This window comes from Salvia hispanica, chromosome 1 (genome assembly GCF_023119035.1).
Source record: "Salvia hispanica cultivar TCC Black 2014 chromosome 1, UniMelb_Shisp_WGS_1.0, whole genome shotgun sequence".
Classification (NCBI taxonomy): Eukaryota; Viridiplantae; Streptophyta; class Magnoliopsida; order Lamiales; family Lamiaceae; genus Salvia; species Salvia hispanica.
The window spans coordinates 2,086,568-2,107,337 of NC_062965.1; the positions used below are offsets into that span (position 1 = coordinate 2,086,568).

The 20,770-nt window shown below is 37.2% G+C and overlaps 4 protein-coding genes across 4 annotated transcripts in view; 2 read left to right on the forward strand and 2 right to left on the reverse strand.

The window, feature by feature from the left end:
* Positions 1 to 606: 606 nt before the first annotated feature.
* Positions 607 to 5,780, forward strand: LOC125202222 (phosphoinositide phospholipase C 2-like). Its single transcript, XM_048100586.1, has 9 exons — positions 607 to 1,082; positions 2,162 to 2,358; positions 3,051 to 3,186; positions 3,262 to 3,483; positions 3,566 to 3,786; positions 4,302 to 4,419; positions 4,747 to 4,899; positions 4,996 to 5,082; positions 5,259 to 5,780. Exons 1-9 carry the CDS (start codon positions 771 to 773, stop codon positions 5,550 to 5,552), a joined length of 1,740 nt encoding a protein of 579 aa, XP_047956543.1. The 5' UTR covers positions 607 to 770; the 3' UTR covers positions 5,553 to 5,780.
* Positions 5,781 to 6,646: 866 nt separating this feature from the next.
* Positions 6,647 to 11,500, forward strand: LOC125202221 (NF-X1-type zinc finger protein NFXL2). Its single transcript, XM_048100585.1, has 13 exons — positions 6,647 to 7,820; positions 7,935 to 8,048; positions 8,132 to 8,187; positions 8,391 to 8,457; positions 8,835 to 8,927; positions 9,106 to 9,191; positions 9,277 to 9,439; positions 9,538 to 9,696; positions 9,891 to 10,081; positions 10,468 to 10,549; positions 10,654 to 10,860; positions 10,941 to 11,030; positions 11,112 to 11,500. Exons 1-13 carry the CDS (start codon positions 6,690 to 6,692, stop codon positions 11,265 to 11,267), a joined length of 2,595 nt encoding a protein of 864 aa, XP_047956542.1. The 5' UTR covers positions 6,647 to 6,689; the 3' UTR covers positions 11,268 to 11,500.
* A 3,439-nt stretch (positions 11,501 to 14,939) lies between these two features.
* Positions 14,940 to 18,252, reverse strand: LOC125202252 (CTD nuclear envelope phosphatase 1 homolog). The gene is made up of 6 exons (XM_048100619.1): positions 17,713 to 18,252; positions 17,218 to 17,346; positions 16,991 to 17,111; positions 16,803 to 16,884; positions 15,659 to 15,812; positions 14,940 to 15,467 (listed from the first exon to the last, which is right to left on the reverse strand). The coding sequence occupies exons 1-6, from the start codon at positions 18,028 to 18,030 to the stop codon at positions 15,336 to 15,338; spliced, it is 936 nt and encodes a 311-aa protein (XP_047956576.1). The 5' UTR covers positions 18,031 to 18,252; the 3' UTR covers positions 14,940 to 15,335.
* Positions 18,253 to 19,964: 1,712 nt separating this feature from the next.
* The window catches only part of LOC125213037 (probable serine/threonine-protein kinase fhkC), a 5,270-nt gene continuing 4,464 nt past the window's right edge, over positions 19,965 to 20,770 (reverse strand). Inside the window, exon 6 of the mRNA XM_048113390.1 lies at positions 19,965 to 20,053. Within this exon, the coding sequence (XP_047969347.1) occupies positions 19,965 to 20,053 (89 nt within the window). The remainder of the gene's footprint in view (positions 20,054 to 20,770) is intronic.

The following is a 20,770-nucleotide window of genomic DNA, read 5'->3' on the forward strand; positions in this document are numbered from 1 at the left end:
CTCTATTCACAATCATTTCATAATCATTATCAACACTATATCTGATGTGTAACTTTTTCATCTTATTTATAGACATTATCCTACATCAATCACTTTTATTTTTATTAACGTGTAGACACATGAGACTATAGTTCTAAATTCAACATTGTCAATTAAATAATGATAATCATTTATTTATTTGAACATACCTAACACAATAAATAGGACTCCCTCCATTCCGGATAATTCGTCCGAGTTTTTCATCTCAGTATATCCCATATAATTTGTCTCATTTCACTTTTACCATTTTTGGTAGTGGACCTCATATTTCACTAACTCATTCATACTCACATTTCATTATAAAACTAATATATAAAGGTAGGACCCACATTTCACTAACTTTTTCAACCCATTTTTCATTACAATTCTTAAAACCCGCGCACGGTCAAAGTGACCCGAATTATTCGGGACGGAGGGAGAATGAAACAACTAATTATTATTTTTTTCATAAAAATCACAACTGCAATTTACTGTTAAAGACGGCGACGTGTTCACATCAATGGCGATGATCACAAAGACGTGGCCAATCCGCGGTTGAGCTGACCTCCTCTCCCCCTCGCGATGGCCCCACCTCTCAATCCTCCAAAATCCAAAGGCATCTAGCGCTTGATTCCGTTGCAATCAATGCATCTAATCCTTTCCCCTTCAGCTCATAACCCTCACTCTCACATCACCAAATCTCATCTCTCTCATCTCTCTCATTTTCAATTCCCGCAGCAACCGACTCCGAAATGTCGTCCAAGCAGACCTACCGCGTGTGCTTCTGCTTCCGCCGCCGCTTCCGCCTCGCCGCCTCCGAGGCGCCGCCCGACGTCAAGCAGCTCTTCGCGGAGTACTCCGAGAACGGCGTCATGGACGCCGAGCACCTGCGCCGGTTCATGGAGAATGTCCAGCAGCAGAAGGACGCCACGGTGGAGGACGCGCAGGCGGTGATCGACAGCCTCAAGCACCTCAGTATTTTCCATCGCCGCGGCTTCAATCTCGAGGGCTTTTTCAAGTACTTGTTTGCTGATGACAATTCGCCTATTAACACCAAGCTTGGGGTAAATTTTCGCCTCTTTTTTGTTCCGTTGATTGCTGAATTTCTGTTTTTGAGGCACAATTGAAGCGATCGCTGTGGTTTCGTTTTGATTCGAGCCATTGTTGAGGTGTTTTACTTTCAGAAGATTTTGAGAATTGGTTGTAGTTTAGCTTTGAAGTGATTCTCTGATTACTGAATTTCTGTTTTTTGAGTCAATTGAAGTGATCGCTGTGGTTTCGTTTTGATTCGAGCCATTGTTGAGGTGTTTTACTTTCAGAAGATTTTGAGAATTGGTTATAGTTTAGATTTGAAGTGATTCTCTGATTACTGAATTTCTGTTTTTGAGGGAATTGAAGTGATCGCTGTGGTTTCGTTTTGATTCGAGCCATTGTTGAGGTGTTTTACTTTCAGAAGATTTTGAGAATTGGTTATAGTTTAGATTTGAAGTGATTCTCTGATTACTGAATTTCTGTTTTTGAGGGAATTGAAGTGATCGCTGTGGTTTCGTTTTGATTCGAGCCATTAGTTTTAGTTTAGTTTTGTTTCGATAGAGGTAGTTTTTTTGGCGTTTCTGTGATAATAGGCTTTAAGTTCTGAAGTTTGAGAAATTGGTATACTGTGATTTGCTGTGCCTTGAATGACGAGGTGTATTGAAGGATTATATCAGTGAAGATGGTGCTTTTAGGCAGTCAAATGAGTAATATAATGTGATATGTTGAATGAATTTCATCCTGTCAATTTTTACACCTTTTTTTGCTATACCTTCATTTTTGTTTCACTGAAAGATAGCCTGAAACAAAAAATTTGTAGTGCTCTCTTACTTAAGATAGATATGGGTGAAGCTGTCGAATGGATATTTTTGTTTTTATATAAAAAGGTTGGATTTTTTTCATCCTCTGCATCTTTAAGGGGCTGTGATGGTCTTCGCAATGTGAATAACATACTACCATTTGAGCTCCAGTTTCCAAATTGGGACTTCAAAACTGTTTCAGTTTCTATTTATAGTTTGATTATTAGTTGTTTTCATGATATCCTCTGTTATGAGCGTCCTTTGTGATAGCCTATTAGCCTTGCTTTTTGACAATTTTGCCATTCTTTCAGGTGCACCATGATATGACTGGTCCTCTTTCTCATTATTTTATATACACGGGCCATAATTCCTATTTGACGGGGAATCAACTAAGTAGTGATTGTAGTGATGTTCCCATTATAAATGCATTGCATAGAGGCGTCAGAGTTATTGAATTGGACATATGGCCAAATTCTGCTGGTGATAATGTCAATGTTCTTCATGGAAGGTATGCATTACTTACACATCTCGTTTGGGTTTTCCTATTATTGTATAGAATTCTGTAAATAAGCTTAATTCAAAATGTACTAATCATTAACATAATTGAGGTTTTAGTTCAAAAAATGGCTTAACTGATTGAAGTTTTATCTTGTTTGAAATGATAGAGGGCATTTACACCTTTTAACATGAATTCCATCTTGATCACATGATTTAGAAATCTTATGAATATTTCAGTTGAATTGCACTGTATCAACCAGTGAAACATATCTACAACAATGCTGAGAATAAATACGAAACATAAGCTTTGTTTCTGTAAAGATGGAAAAGAAAATAGGATATTGCTGTACTCTGTACTTTTGCAACTTTTTATTGAAATGTTCTAATGGTTCAGACTGCATAACTAACATAATATGGATGTAAACAGATGCTAAGTAACTGTCAGTATTATCTGCAAAGTTTTCTTCAAACTGCTGTAGCAAGTACATCCATTTCCAGTATATTATTTTCCATTTGGAAAATTGTAGAATTCCATGAAAAGGGGGATACAGATAATTCATTTCTGTTCATTCTCTAGAGGATTATTATATGTGCTGAAAAAGCAGTAATGCAGCTTTCGAGCATATCTTTGTGTTATCTGAGTGATATGTATTGTTATCACCTTGTTATACACTTATACTTCCTTTTATTGTACTTGTTAAGGACGCTAACCACTCCTGTTGAGCTCATCAAATGTTTGAGGTCGATCAAGGAAAATGCGTTTGTTGCATCTGAATATCCCCTTGTAATTACATTAGAAGATCATCTTACTCCAGATCTTCAGGCTAAAGTGGCTGAGGTATGTATGTGGAGCTTTTATGGGAAATTAAGTAATTTTTCTGTGTGTAATCACTTCTCCTCTTACTGAATCTAGATGATCAATGAAACTTTTGGCGACATCCTGTTTGCCCCTGGTTCAGAATGTTTGAAAGATTTCCCTTCCCCTGAACATCTGAAGAAAAGGGTTATTATATCGACCAAACCACCAAAAGAGTACTTAAAGGCCAAGGATGTTAAAGTACAAGAGGGTGATTTAAAAAAGGAAAAGGATGATGAAGCATGGGGAAGTGAGCCAAACTATGCTAAAAACGACAAGGTACTTATAAAGTTATTTATCTCTCAAGACTGAGTAAGGTCCGTCCTGTATATTTCTCAGTAGGCCATAATTTTTCTTGTAGGATGATGAAGATGGGGAGGACGATGAAGATGATGAAGAGGATACTCAGGAACAACAAAATGAAGCCCCAGAATACCGGCAGTTGATTGCTATTCATGCTGGAAAGGGGAAGGGTGGAATGCAGGACTGGCTGAGGGTTGACCCTGATAAAGTGAGACGTCTTAGCTTGAGCGAGCAAGAGCTTGAGAAGGCCATTGTAGATTATGGAAGAGATATTGTCAGGTGATTTGCACTTAAAAATAGGGCATTATAGTGCGTGATTTCTAGTAATCTAGGTGTGAAGAGATTCTGTTAGAATGTGGTATACATTTGAAATCACCCATTCGAAATTAAAATCTGAAATCTCAGCCATTAACAAGTAAAGCAAGCAAAGGCCATGGTAGGATGTATACATTGCCTTAAGCATAGTTTCACCTCACTCTCCCTATAGACTACTCTTTGATGTTTATAGAGCTCGTATTGGCAAACAAGTGTGACCATTTAAATGTAATTATCCATTGATTTCTACAAGTGTTACACATGAGATTGAAACCAATTGATAACTTAACTGGTATATATAAAGTCTGCAAGTCGTAGCATGAAAGAGCTAATAAATCACTCTCCCTGACGTTAACCTCTCCAACGGTGTCTCATGTATAGCCTCCTCAAAGGTATTAATTCGGAGAAAGCTAATGTGTATGAATACTGGCAGTCTTAGGCATTTTCTGAACCTTATATATCATATTTCTGTTCTTCAGGTTTACCCAAAGGAACTTGCTTAGAGTATACCCTAAGGGTATACGTTTTGATTCATCCAATTACAATCCCCTAATTGCATGGTCACATGGAGCTCAAATGGTTGCATTCAACATGCAGGTTGGTTATTGACTCACAAGAAACTCCAATTACAATCCCCAAAGTTTTTGTTTTCTCTTCATCTTGTTTAATAGTAATTTCAATACCTGTGTAGTACCAATAAGTCCAACTTTCAGTTGAAAGACTTAAATGTTTATTGTTTCTATGTAGTTATACTACTGTCTAGATTTGAACATATATGTACGAGAAATAAATAAACAGTGCAACAGTTATGGCACAATGTAGTGTTATCACTGTGCACCCGCAAGATATATCTTTCAGCAGCAACCTTAGAATGTGCGAAAAATATTTTGGTTCTATCACTGACATGTTATTACTGCCTCTCAGGGTTATGGAAGATCCCTTTGGGTGATGCATGGCATGTTCAGGGCCAATGGTGGTTGCGGATATGTTAAAAAGCCTGACATTTTGTTGAAACCTAATGCATACGGCGAGGTCTTTGATCCTAATGCATCATTACCTGTCAAAACAACTTTGAGGGTAGGCTGAAAATGCTTATAGCTTTTGACTCTGCGTGTGCGTTTTTGGTTAATTACTTAATTGACTGAACCTTTATACATTTGGCATATAAAACAGGTGACTGTTTATATGGGTGAAGGATGGTACTATGACTTCCGTCATACGCATTTTGATACTTATTCTCCCCCAGATTTCTATGCTAGGGTAAGCAGCTACAACCATCTATGTTTTTGCGTCTGATTTAATTACCTTCGGCCTTCCATATAATTCAGACTATTCTCATTGTCGTTTACTCTGCTTCCATATAACTATGTTTCAAGCTAGCAAACCTTGTTGTATCAATTTTTTGATTGGTGGCAATGATCTGTGTGTATTGTAAGGTTGGAATTGCTGGAGTGCCTGCTGATACCATCATGAAGAAAACAAAGACGCTCGAAGATAACTGGATACCGAACTGGGATGAGGTGTTTGAGTTCCCACTAAGAGTTCCGGAACTGGCATTGCTTCGAATCGAAGTCCACGAGTACGACATGTCTGAGAAGGATGATTTTGCCGGGCAGACATGCCTGCCGGTGACGGAGCTCTGCAAAGGCATCCGAGCCGTTCCACTGCACAACCGCAAGGGGGTGAAGTACAACTCCGTGAAGCTTCTTATGCGGTTCGAGTTTGTGTGATGTGCAATGACTCTTTTTTCTTTGGGGTCTGGATTAGTCAACCATGCATTTGTATATATAATGAAAAGCATGGTTTAGTTCCTTGTTGAACTCTGATTTATGTTCATTTGTCGATTCATGTACATGACTCTCGAGTGAGAGTGAGAGTGTGAGTGTGTGAGAGAGTGTGTGTGTGTGTGAGATTGATGAATATCTATGTGAAATATCACACGATGCGTTTGATTTCTACTGTATCTATCGTAGTGATAAATAAATCGTGTTGTCGTGACCTTCTCTTGAATTCGCAAAACTTTGTTCCTAGGGTTTGGGATTGTCCCATCTCTCTTTCCACTACCATCGCGTCAACTAAAACTGTCTTCATCCTCATCAATTTTGCCGCCACCACCACCTCCGCTTCGAATGGTAGATCTAGGTGGGGTCAGAGTCGATCAAATTCCTGTCAGTTCATAACAGTTGAAAAACTCTACTAAATTCAGATTTTGGGGCGGGCTAATCCCACGACGACCCAATTATTTGGGGTTGAGGTTTATTGTCATTCTTAATCCGCTATTCACTACGTTTCTTTTCACTAAATGTTTTATAAAGTAATGATAAGAGAGATCATACTAGGTATGGTATCGAATGAAATCGTCACTGGAAATACGATCTTATTCAAAGTTAAAGATATCAAATATTTAGAGTTTCTTTTTATATACATGATCGAACATGTGATTGGGAATTATTTGAAATATATATGGCAAATTGTATGTGTACACATCAACTATACTTATTTGAAGAACTCCATTAAATTTCAATGCTAAGAATTACTTTTGTTTATTCTTGGCAATCTATTGTCATCGATAGTTGATGTATCTCTTTCACTTTTCAACACCATTTACATTGTTCAACCCCCACGAGCCTCATTCATGGTTTGCCAAAAATAAGGCTGGCAATATCACTTGATAATTATGTGATAATGCTAATTTTACCAACAAATCACAATTAAAGTCAACCATATTTTGCATGATAAATTAAATTTATTTAACTTTACAAAAAATCATTCCTACCACCTAAAACTACTACGAGTGCAAAATTCTCTCAATTTTGTCAGCTCAAATCGAAGATTTATCAGTCAAAATCCCAACCCACCGCCGCAAAATGCTCTCCTCCGCCGCCCACCACCTCTCCTCCGACTCCGACTCCGATTCATCCTCCCCCTCCCATTCCCACCAGCGCCACCCCGACCTCTCCTCCTCCATCTTCCAATCCTACCTCTCCCATTCCAGCTCCCGCACCACCGCAGGCGACGATCTCCACCACCAAGATCTCATAAAAATCCAATCTTTCCTCACCTCCTCCCGCGCCGGCGCCCTCTCCTGCCTCATCTGCCTCGAGCGCATCAAGCCCACCGACCCCACCTGGTCCTGCTCCTCCCGCTGCTTCGCCATCTTCCACCTCCTCTGCATCCAGTCGTGGGCCCACCAGTCCACCACCCTCGCCGCCTCACGCGCCTCCGCACGCGCCGCCGTCGCCCCGGACGAGAGCTCCCTCGCCTGGCCCTGCCCCAAGTGCCGCGTCGAGTATCTCAAGCCCCAAACCCCCAAGAATTACTTTTGCTTCTGCGGGAAGGTCGAGGACCCGCCTCGTGATCCGTGGGTGTTGCCTCATTCTTGCGGCGAGATTTGTGGGAGATCGTTGAAATATGACTGTGGGCATCTCTGCCTGCTGCTGTGCCATCCCGGGCCGTGCCCGGCCTGCCCGAAATTGGTTAAAAATCAGTGCTTTTGTGGGAAATTGGAGGATGTGAGGAGATGTGGATTGAAGGAATTTTCTTGCAAAGGTGTGTGTGGGAAGGTATTGGAGTGTGGAGCTCATAGATGTGGTGAGATCTGCCATGATGGATCGTGCCAGCCGTGTAGGGCGAAGGGGAGTTTTCGATGCCAATGTGGAAAGGAAGAGATGGTGAGGGAGTGCTGTGAGAGGGAGTTTAGATGCAATGGTGAGTGCAAGAAGATGTTGAGCTGTGGGAGGCATGTTTGTGAGAAGGGGTGTCACGAGGGCGGGTGTGGGGATTGCCCGTTTCAAGGGAAGAGGAGTTGCCCTTGTGGGAAGAGAGTGTATGAAGGGATGGCATGTGATGTTTCTTTGCCTCTGTGTGGGTCAACTTGCAATAAGCTGCTGAGCTGCGGCTTCCACCGGTGCCCCGAGAGATGCCATCACGGGCCGTGTGTTGAGAATTGTAGGATGATCGTGACAAAGCCGTGTAGGTGTGGGAGCTTCAAGAAACAGGTGCATTTTGTATTGGATTGGATGATTTATTTTTAAAATTGTGGTGTTTCTGTGTTTAGTGTCTTTGTGTATGATGTTTGTGATAAGGAGAATGGCTCATTGGATTTAGAATAGGTCCCTTGCTATCAAGAGTTGACTTGTGAGAGGAAATGCCAAACGCTTAGGGATTGTGGTCGGCATGCTTGTAAGCGCCGCTGTTGCGATGGGGACTGCCCTCCTTGCTCAGAGGTTCTTGCTTTTGCTATACTCTAATATGTGGTACTGTAAATGGAGATTCTTCTTCTTACTTTTGTACATATCTTGGAGTTCAGATATGTGACCGGAAGCTCCGGTGTCGAAATCACAAGTGCCCAGCCCCATGTCATAGGTAATTCTGTTGCCATCGTTTTGTGCAATGTGTGGACCAGAGGTTCCTTGGTAGAACCTTATAGGTCTTGTTGGGTTCTTAGACATTTATCTACACATGTGGGAACATTGAACATTTACAAATGTATTTGTATAACCTATGATCTTTTCGACCCATATGGACGTTGAAATATTTGCTGATTGTTTTTGTTGTTGTTGTTGTAGAGGTGCTTGTGCTCCTTGCCCACTGATGGTGAGGATATCATGTGCATGTGGCAACACACATTTTGAGGTTAGCATTATATTGTTTGAGTCTTGAAATTTGTTTTTTTCTCTCTCGTATGCTTGGGATAATTGGCACTAGTGTGCTCCACCGTGTATTTAATAGATGAGTCTATGTGGCTGTCCAACAAAAATATATCATTTTATACTTATTCAAGGACATACTATTTACTAAACAGTAAGGATTTTGATAAATTTGTTGATTGCTTGCTTCTGTTGTGAGCGAGAAAAACTTAAAGCTGATTATACTTCAATCACGATGCATGCTTTTCGGGGAGAATATGTGGACGAAGGATTTAACAACAAAATTTGAAAGTTATCCAATTATCTGATATGAAAATTGCATACTCCGCAAGAGTTCTGCTCACTCTTTTAACTTGTAATCAGGTTCCTTGTGGCACTGAAACTGAACAAAAGCCTCCTAAGTGTCACAAACCATGTCCCGTAGCTCCTTTATGCAGGCATGCTCCACAATCTAAGGTATGGCTGGTCTCTCAATGTAATAATCTAATTCTTGACTGATAATAGAAGACTGTTAAGTACGCAAAAAATGCTTTATTTGATTCGACATTTAGTTTTCTTTCTAGATCTTTGCTATATAGCTCAATCTTTGACAAGAAATTGTTTCCAATGATGGTTTACATATATGTATCTCCAGCCACACCGGTGCCATTATGGTGCTTGCCCCCCATGTCGGCTAACTTGTGGTGAAAGATACTCATGTGGCCATGAATGCCAATTGAGGTTTGCCTCAAATAATTCTTCTTTGGTAACTGCCTCCTCCTCGGGCCACTCGGTCTCTAACTCAATTGTTTAATGTTATATATAGGTGCCATGGACCTGTACCACCTCCACGCCCTGAATTTACGTTAAAACCAAAAAAGAAGAAGGGAAATTATCTGAGTGAAGCTACACCTGGTTCCCCATGTCCACCTTGCCCAGAAGTTGTGTTGAGGTCGTGCTTTGGCCGGCACATAGGAGCAGAAAGGATGGTTAGTTTCTTCATCAGCGAATAGGCCTTTTCTATGTGTGTCGTATTTATATTGTTCTGTTGTATGAGGATAAAGATTATTACCTTTTTTCCTCTCAGATGGTATGCTCAAATAGTCCCGAGTTTCCTTGTGATAATTTGTGTGGAAATCCTCTTCCATGTAGCAACCATTACTGCACTTACGTATGTCATCCCTTGAAAGATCATTCTTCGAAAACAGGCGAGTCCTGCGAAGTGTGCAATCTCCCTTGTGATAAGGTAAATACTCCTCCGTTTCATTTCTTAAATCTTGAAGCTTTTGGTTGCTTGTTCTTATTCAATAGTACGTTTCAAGCCTTGTTCGAATAGCTTTAAATGTATCTAAAACTCAGATTCATGAAATATTTTAATTCGGTGGCGTTGGTTGGTGAAATTCACATGGCTTCTTCTCTTTATCCGTGATCTTCTTTCAGGATAGAGATCCGAAATGTCCACATCCTTGCCCTATGCGATGTCATCCTGGAGAATGCCCCCCTTGCAAGACGTTGATTAAGCGTTCGTGTCACTGTGGGTCCATGGTGCATGTTTTCGAGTGTAAATATTACAACTGCCTGTCCGAGAAAGAGCAAATGGTTGTCCGTTCGTGCAAAGGGCCTTGCCATAGGTAATCTCGAAAAGTCTTCATACAGTATCTTCTTATTTAAGATGACTTAATGCTATCCAAAAAACGAAAAAGAAACTGATGATTATAACTTCTAGGAGAGGACTATTTGGTGTTTATTTTTAATTATTTTCTATGAATTTGTGTTCAAGTTGTGTGAATAGTTTTGGCTTACGTTGTACCCATCTGATCATGATATCGAAGTATTTCAAACATTCGTCTTTAGATGCTTTCGATATCACTCTTTTTAGTGTCTCCCTGAGAAGATCTAGTAAGTAGTGAATATCCTTCTTTTATGTTGTATGCTATATTCTTTGAGTTATTTTTATTTCTTGATATCTTGAAATGTTAAATAACATATCCCCGATTTTATTATTTTTGATCGGCAGGAAGTTGCCGAATTGTACACACTTATGCCCAGAGACGTGCCATCCCGGGCCCTGCCCATCACCTGACAAGTGCTCTAAGAAGGTACCACAAACATCTACCGTGTTGGAATCTGACAACTCGAATTGAATGTTTTCATTACCACCCCATCGTGTGGGCCTCTGTTAACTTTCTCGATCTCTTGCTAGGTAACCGTTCGTTGTGGGTGTCAAACCTTAAAGAAGGAGTGGCTATGCAAGGATGTACAAGCGGCACATATTAGTAGTGGTTGCGATCTCAAAGAGATACCAAAGAATCAATTTGGAGTCGGACTTCTTCCTTGTGGTTCCGACTGCAAGAGCAAAGTCAAGGCCCCCGACTCAGAGTTGCATCTTCGCCAAGTGAAGCCCCAGGAGGTAATTCTTTCTACTTCATTAATCAATACGATGATTTTTGGAAAGCTCGGTACACGCTTATGTTAGTTTCTCTTTTGAAGGAAAAGGAGTCGGATAAGGCTAGTAACGTGTCGAAAAGGAGGAGACGGAAACAAAGGGTACACGAAGAGGAGAATGCATCAAGGCTGCAGGTTTGGCTTCTATTCTCGGGCTAATAGGCAGGTCTCGGTTGTAGCATTTCTAGGTAGTGAACATTTTTCTCCGTCGTGCAGAGAATAGTTGGTGTGGCTCGACGGATCCTTTTGGTGCTTATCGTTGTAGCAGCTGTCATCGTCTCTGCATATTTCGGGTATAAAGGTCTGTTGTGGTTGTCGGACTGGATGAACCAACTCGAAACTCGACAAACAAGAAGATATCCACGGGTCTAAATCTTACCAAAAAACTCAAAATTCACAGATTGAATCTATTTTGTGTTCTTAGCTGGCTGGGGAAAGGTTATGGATTTTTTTTTTTCTTTATTTTGATCAACGTATAGTGTGGAAAAATAAATCTTTGGTTCATTCTTATGCTTTACACATTTTTTGTTATGTTTTACGTGAGGAATTGTATTTTGGAGAAATAGAGAAAAGAAGTATTTTTTAAAGAGCTATTGTTCTAAACTTCTAATAGTGTTTTTATTTTATGCTAGTACTACTATTTTGTGACTTTTGTCTCACCTCAAACTCTACCATCGTTTAATTAGACTCTTGTCACAAGATCTAATATGATCAAAATGAAAACTCTTTTTACTTAATAGATTGCTATACTTATATACATGGGGATGGAGAGTGTTATATTGCTAACTCAATATCTAATTGCTAACTACAACTAAATAATAGCCATTAGATATTCAAATTAAGGGTCTAGATCATTAACCAAGAAATATCAATACGATCAACAAAAAACGTCAATAAAGCCATAAGATTAATTCCATAAAATATCAATAGGGGTATTAATGTCAATTAACTACATGTTTAGTTATAACTAACTTTTAAAAGAAATCCCAAAACTTTAAATTCATATAACATATATCAAATTAAAGATAATTTTATAAGGATTCCAACGATATCATATATGCATATGTTCCGACGTCAAAATTTTTGAAAAAAAAAATCGAAAATTTTTCAATTTTTTCGTAAAGCAGAAATGTCAACATACTATGTAAAATATGTCAATATAATACATGTAGAATGTCAATATAAGCAATGAGTTAACATTCTTAAAGCATCGTGTTGACATTCTCAAAGCATTGTGTTGATATTTCCGAAACACTATATTGACATTTTCATCTAAAACCCTAATTTGACATTTTGTTTTATCTTTTTTGATTTTATTAAACAAAATGAAAATTACACGTGGCAAATTGTAGACCACATATTTTCTAAAATTCTATGGCCTTAAATTAGTTGTAGTTAGCAATTAAATGATGAGTTAGCAATTGATCACTCCCCTATATACATGCTTGTTATACTCATACCTAAATTAGATGTTAAATAATTTTAGAAAAACATCCATTGTATTGGATTTGGACTCGAACTAGTAATGAGTTTTAAGTATTATGTTTAGAATATAAAAAACTATAAAATCTCAAATTTTGAGGAGAATTCTAAAAAATTTGATCATATTTCTAGAAAATCTCAAAAGTTCAGAATAAATTCTCTTCAAACACTATAAAAAGATATTTCAATAGTTGTCATTTTTAGCTTCAATTTTTTTCAAACATATAAATACTAGTATTTCATCAATATTATTTAATGAGTTGATTGATATCTTTTAAAAATATAATTTATTTACTTATTTATTAATTATACCACACCTAGTGTTAAGATCAAATGCAACATGATTCAATTTTATATTTACAATAACCATTACACGACAATGCATTCAATTTTATATTCTATACAATAACCCAATGACATGATCATGATTCAGGGATGTTACAACAAATATATTTCATTTATTTAGGAGAAAGGAAAGAACACTCTGCTCCGCCATTGTTTCCTCCTCCGACATCTTATCCACAGTTATTTCCTCCTTCGCCGTTTTGTCTCCGTTATTTCCTCCTCCACCCTTTTGTCCTCCGTTTTCCACCATATTTCAACTAAAATGGCCTCTCAACTATGTTGAAACAAACACTTAATTTACATTGCAAAACCCAGCAAGCTAAGAGGATTTCACAACACTATAGAGTTGATTTGATTATCGCAAACTAATCTCGATTATTTCTAGACAATCAATTATGATTTGGATTTGTTATTTAAATTAACTAATAATCAAACTAAATAAAAATAACCAAATAATTGAAAAAATATGGATTAACTTATGAGGACAACCTCTATTCACCTATTATTAATTATCTAAACTCTCATTCCTATTCACCTCTAAATTGTTGGTAAGCATAATACTAGCTAAAATGTGGCTTCATTTGAATGCACACAAATTAATGTTTGATTAATCTAAACCAAGTCTCGTTTAATTTCTAGTCAAATAATAAATAGCTCTATCAATCGGCTAATTTTTCATGCTTAGTCTCAAGTCTCTCGACTCAATTGCCTAACGTGTTGATTGTTTTCATTCCTACACAATTACCCTTTTGTCGAATGATGCATGGAGAAATGCACAAAATTTATTCAAGATATCAAACTCATGAGTTGTAAAAACTAAAAACAATCCTATCCAACAAAAGAGATAGGCAAAGAAATTCTAGAATAAGAACCATGAGAAATATAGTACTCCATTTAATTACATAGAATCCTAGTAATTAAATTAGCTACTCATGTTAATCAACAATTCAACATTATTAATCCAAAAAACATACTGTACAATTCATGACAAAATCTATTATAAGATACTCCCGAGGTGATTTTCGGAGTGGAATCCTCGTCTTCAATCCGTATCCCTCGAAATCACTCCAAATTCCTCAAAACTCTTTCTGGGGTCAGCTGAATAGTTGGAATTCGTGCCCTAGGTCCATTTATACCTAGGGCTGGACGACAGTTTCACTTACATTTCCCAAAGACTTGCTAGGTAAGCTAGTGTGTTAAAACCTAGTGAGTTGTTGAATGTTTTCTAGAGTACAACGCCTTTCTAGTGAGTCGCTGGGTCCGTGAGCCTAGCTAGTCGTTGCACATCTTCTAGATCACAGTACATTTCCATCGAGTCACTGGGTATCCAAGTGCGTCGAACCTAGTGAATCACTGGCATGCGCAGGTTCTCCGTACTTGATCCCGAGCTCCGCCTTTTGTTATTTTTTACCTATTTTTAAGCTCTTTTACTGCATGCACATTCTCCACATACTAGTCAAAACATCGACATTAACCAAGGTAAAGACTTAATCATTGCATTTCTTAGCAAAATATGATTAAAATTACGTAAGACTAATATCTAAAATCGTGCAAAATTACAGGGAAGCAACACAAATTAAATACTCCATATAGTCTCTATTTATATAAGTGATCATATCAACGGATGTATGACATGTTTGGTAAGGTAGATAACTCACTAGGAATTGAATTTTATGAAATAAAATGACAAATTAAATATATAGTCTCTATTTACATAGCTATTGCTATTTTATTTTGTGACTTTTGTCTTACCTTCAGCTAATAAATGTAAATGATGTCAAACTCTTTTTATTATTTTAATTGAGTCACTCTGTTCAATTTCAAATTGAAAACAAATTTTTTATGTTAGATCAACAATCAATTAGCCCAACAAATTTTGCTCCATTCCAAATTAATCGAAACATTTTTTAAAGGAGATTTAAAGAGAGATTGTTGGAGAGAAAATAAAATAGGCAGAGAATAAAGTAGCAAATTAAAGAGTTGATTTTTTCCAAAAGGTGAAATGACTCGTATCACCTTGGATTGGGATGTCCCAAAAATTTAAAGCATCATATTATCTTTCAATTTCAATTTCTTTTTGAGAACTTAAGACATTTTCTATGGGCAATGAAAATACTACTAATATATCAAAGGTTTTTCAAATCGATTCTCTCAAGACTCAAATGATGTGAGGATCTCAACATACACGATTAATTTGATTAGGAAAATAGGACAATATTAACACCTATAAAACTCTCTATTGAAGCATAGTCAAAACGATGTTGAAACAAATAATTCACATTCCACAAACCTATCATATAATTAAGCAACAAAGGCCCGTCCGTCACTGCAAATAATTGATCGTATCATCGAGATATGCAATACTAGGACGATACACCGTCATGATTTTGCATCTATGAACAACGACGTTACACAGAGAACTTTACTTTTCACAATTGATCATGCTCGGGTTGTGACAAGGCTGAAACTTCGTCAATGGCTGCTTCACTGCACCGAACAATGCTGTACAAAACTTGTTGGCTCCCGAGTTGGAGACGCTGCCTTGTGAAAAGAATATAATTATCCTAAGCATTATATTACATAAAGACATGCATGACGGCCGCCAGTTTCTTCCTATGTCCATCCCGAAGAAGGAATTCCATGTTTCTGAAACCACTCGGGCATATGGAACCTTTCGTAGAGAATAGGCCTTACATCCTTTTGTTGAGAAAGATTCTTTAGCAAAGGAAGGATAACATCCAAAAGCTGTATAGATGAATCCACAAATTAATTCCGATGGAAAAGAAGATAACGAGGTTCAAGCAAAAAACTTTTTCAAGTGAGAACTGATCGAACTTAAAGTATAAAGAATTTGCACTTATGTGCATTGTGATAAAAAAGTTAAGGTGTAGTAATGGTTCGGTGCAAGTGACTTGTATGCCGGGTTATAGTCGTACCTGTTCATCATGAGGTTGCCCAGGAGAGAATGGTATGCAAGGGATGCCATTCAACGGTTGCAACAAGAAACTAAATGGATTATTGTCAACAATAACAATTCGGCAGAAGTCTTTCGACAAGCAAGATAAATCCTTCACATGTTCACGATACTCCCTGTGATTTATGCAAAATATTAACAAATGAATGGCTGAGTCTGGTGGATGAATTTGTAGAAAAGCACTCCAAATCAGGATACAAATATAGCAAGTCATCAAAATTGTACAGCAAAGAGTGATCATTTCCATTTTCTTTCTTCTATTCTATTTTATCTTATTTTATGAAAAAAGCAAAACATAAGTCCAGATTGTTTATGGCAATGAAATATCATAATAAGAGTAGCTATTATATGAACAGCAGAACAGCATACTGAAAAATCTTACAACGCACAACCTTCCTCAACATCAAAAAACATGGTTGAAAAAATACATGATTAAAAGAAACCTAAATATTGTAAAATTAGTTATGCAAACAAACCAATAAGTAAGAGGTTGTGTCATTCTTGTTTTACATTCTAAATGTTGGTCTAGAACGGTAGCACTTCAGATGACAATTTTGAAAAAGAATTAGCACCGAAGAAAGCTTCTGAATTATTTAATGGAAGTTCTTTATATACTGATACTCAACCAAATTTCTTCATCGAGCCAGGGCGGAGAGCAAAATAGCATAGATTGAAAGAGAAAAAACTCTAAATTTAACTTGTATAGATAACTAAAAAGGGAAGCATACCAAGATTTACCAAATAGTCATTGGTAACAGTAGAAAAATGCATACTAGCTTATTACTTAGCCCCATCAGTAGAATATAATAGTATTATTTCTTTCTAGAATCCATTACATACTTCATCATTTTAGCATTTACTTAGTCCCATCAGGTTCATGCCACAGAGTTCGGTAATGAGTGTATTGGTGGACTGTTATTAAGTACAATATCTACCTTAATTAAGTTTTTATTTATATCACCCACATAAGTACTTTAGCTTCCTTTCCCACAATGAAATGAAAAAGGTACAGGCTCACACATCTAACAACAGCAAATATCAAAACCAGTAACTTCAGAGATTTAATATATTCTGGTATGTACCACCAAAGTTAACAGATAACTTACGTGCTAATGGTAGAAGGCCGGTAAAGTCTACGGCTGAACAGATTTGCAGAATCTATTTTATCTACGAGAGGTCTAGCATAGCCTGTAAACACAAAATAATTTTACTCCAACCGGTAAATATCGTATATAAAAAGTTGCAGCTGGAGATCAAGAAAAGTATGTCATCATTATAAGGTAACAAAAAACACCTTCAAGTCCAGCTGTAAATAGGATAAGATCAGCAAATTCACTGAGTTGTTTCAGGAATTCTTTAAGTCCAGGACGTTCAAACACTGTCACATAGTTGATCTTAGGCTTGCCTTCAAATTCCTAGGAGTTCCATTGAGAAATAAACAATGCAAATCAATACCAAATATTAAGAACTACTTTAGATAGCTTAATTACTAGTTTAATGTCAACAAAACCAGAAACTTACTTTGTCAGAAGATATGCACTCCAATTCAAACCATTTTATACCAGCTTCTGTGGCTTGACTACGTAGCATGGCTGGCAAGCTTGACGTCTCATATGCACATACCAGAGTTTCGTCCAAATCAAGAACAACCTGCATCCAAAGTACAAATGATTATGAAAATGCTTTGAATTTAAATAAACCTTTATGTAGCAAAATACTTACAAAATAGCGTAACATATTCACAAAAAATCATTGACTTGAAACTATTTTTGTCAAATCCCTCTTCTTCTCAGCTCAACTTCAGGAAAAAACAATAGTAACTGAATCCTAAAATTTATGTTTCATCTTTCCCTTTAATTCGCTTTCTCTACATAAAATCGGCTGAACAAACTAAATCCACATCCACAACACACTTAGCAAGCACTTCGCAAAGTCAACCACGATCAATTAAAGCAACAAACAGCACATCCATCCATCATTAACTCCCAATCAAATCAAAAACACAATAAACGCTACCGTCAGCTTCCCGAAAGGCAGAGAATCATCAGCCGTCCCCTCTCCGCCGCCGCGCACCGCAACCGCCTCCTCGTGCTCCTCCGAGTACTCCGACAGCTCCACCACCGGCAGCGGCTTGAACTGCGGCGGCGCGTGCGGCGCGGACGGCAGCAGCGAGCCCTGGCGCAGGCCTACGTACGACAGGACCTGGTTGAGCGACGGCGTGCCGCGGAGGATCTGCGCGAAGATCTGGAAGAAGAACGCCAGCCAGTTGAGGAGCGTGCGCCACACCTGCAGCGTCCGCGGCGCGTACACTTCAGCCGCCGCCAGCTCCGCCATCACCAATCGAAAATTCTACCGAATACTGATGAAATTGAACCGCCGGAATTAGCGAGAGTGGGAGAGAGGTGTGTGGATGCGGAGGCGACGGAGAGGAGTGGTCAGGATTGGGGGCGATGGCGATTGCGATTGCGATCAAACTGCAGATTTTACATAAAATCGAAATTGAAAACGAAATTAAAAGGTTTTGGGGGAGAGTGGATTGCACGCGGCTAAAGCGAGAGTGGGGGAGAGTGGTGAAACATAAAAGGAGAGATTGAGTTGTATTATTATGAATACAGTTGGGCTTAAATTTAGGGAGGGATTATTCAATTATTTAATTAATTTTTCGTTTGTTTCTAAGTTTTTTGTAATTAAGACTTTGGGATAAAAATAAATCAGTGTTCAATGCAATGATGCTGACTATTTGAAAATCATAAATGTATCAAAATTGTAGTACTATATAATTGTATTTAAAATTAGTTTACTAAGATTAATTAATTTAAGTTGAATTAATGTATTTTTATTTTCCTTTTGTGATCATTTAAAAAATGTTCAATTTTTGAAATAAATATGTGCATATTTAGAAAATGAATAACTTTTACTTTGATTTTAGATTTATTATAAATCTTTTAAATCAAATACTATCTTTTAATGACATGTTATAGTAAAATTAATAGATGTGATTTAGTAATGAAATACTATAGTACTAATTGATGAAATAATAAAAATTAAAGTCTATGTATTATTGTAGTATTTATTTGCAATTTATGAGGAGAGTATACAATCTTTTACAAAATCCTTTTTATATTAGCTATAGGGAATGGGGGTGGTTACACGTACATCAAAAATGGATTCGGCATCGATGTTAAAAATAAGGCTCACGAGACGCACTTGCAGCAAGGGCTAGCGGCCATCTCGTCATAGCGCGACGAGCCACACAAAATGCCCAACTGTTAAGCGAGAAGAGTCATTGTTGAGGATGATTTTAATGATATGTTCGATATAAATTATCATAATGTTCAAGAAACTCTGGATACTGTCGGAATGGTGGGTCATCTAACAAAGGCATTCCAATGCGTTTATGTTGATGATTTTAAAATACCTTAAATTATTTTTCCAACAGAAAAGTGGATGTTTGTGTGCAATCTTCATTAGACTAAACTATTGTTGAAGTGGTGGTTAAGTTATGCCTCTCCATAGCAAGGTATCCATTCTCAAATTGCTATGGTAATTTGGTATCTTATTTAATTAATGCGATAGAGAATAACCATTAATTATGAATGGATGTACATGCAATCTTCATGTAGGCCATTTAATTAGACTCTTGGGACCTCATTGGCAAACGGTAGGGTCGTCTACCCTCTCGAATCCGCCACTTTTTTTATTAACACGATAACAAATTTCAATGAGCGTTAATTTTAGCATAACTTGAGAAAGTTTAATTTCTTTAAATTTCAATAGTATTATTTCTTACTCATTTTTCCAACTTTAGCAGACATTATTTGACATTAAAATTCAACAAACACCAGTTTTTTACTATTGCTTGACAATTCTAAAACTCTTAACCCCACAACTATCAGTCAAACAATATCTAAATCATTGTATTCAATTCCTTTTGTTCCATTTAAAGTGAAGTATTCTTTCCATCATAATTTATGCAGCGTTATTTAACGTATAATGTGGCAAGAGAATAAAGTATATAGATCGATATTTTCATTTTTATAAATATGTAACTATGAGTGAGACAATACAAAAATAAAAATGTGCAATTTTAAAAGTGTAACACAAGTCAATCTTGGTATGATACAAATCAATATCGGATGTTATATGTAAAATTTAGTGTTTGATATGATTCTGAATCCAAATACGAGTGTCATCTAACAGTTATGGCCGAAAATTTCATTAAATTCGGTTTTTGGAGCTACTGGCAACCCTACTATGCATAGCTCCCTTCATCCTTTGGGGTTGGGTTCGCTCCGTTCTTCATCCATTGGCCTTCCGCAGAGCCTTCTAGCATGGCCGACGATCTTCTTTATTGTGTCTGATTATTAAGAGGAATAATAAAAGCCAAATATTGGATTGATTGTGCTATGTAAACTAGAGAGAAAGAATGCAAAAGAATTGAAAAAGAGGAAGGAAACAAAAGTAAGAAAAAAGAGGAATATTTTGCCAATCAGAAGAGACAGTTTTTCGTGCTAGTGGATACCTTTTAAAATATGTAGATCCCAATCTCAACATATAAATTATACCAACATTATTAATTTATTTTATAGTTGCCAGTAGTAACATAGATTTCCTCAGCATCCACAGAGACTCAACACTTCCCATTTGTCTTTATCCCTCACTTAGCTTTTTCTTTTCATTTGTGCTTTTCATCATACTATATATCCTAAACATTAGTCAAATAATATACTTTCTTATATTATTATTAAAATATTTTTAATAGATACCAATTTAAAAATTTATTTTAGTGCTCTCTCCTTTTAACATCTTTACAACTTTATAACTTTTACTATATAAATATAATATATATCTCTTTCTTTTTTTTTAGGTATTTCTAACTTTACGTATATTAAAAAATATTTATCAATTCATTAAAAATAAATTCACTTTTAGATTCGTTCGGTAATTTTTACCATGATATTCGATTCCATACTACTTTTCGTGTTTACTTTTCTTTTTCGATTCACTCCCTATTTCTGTTTACCCTTCACAACTCAGAGACACCTACGACTCCTTTAGATACAATGATGACCGT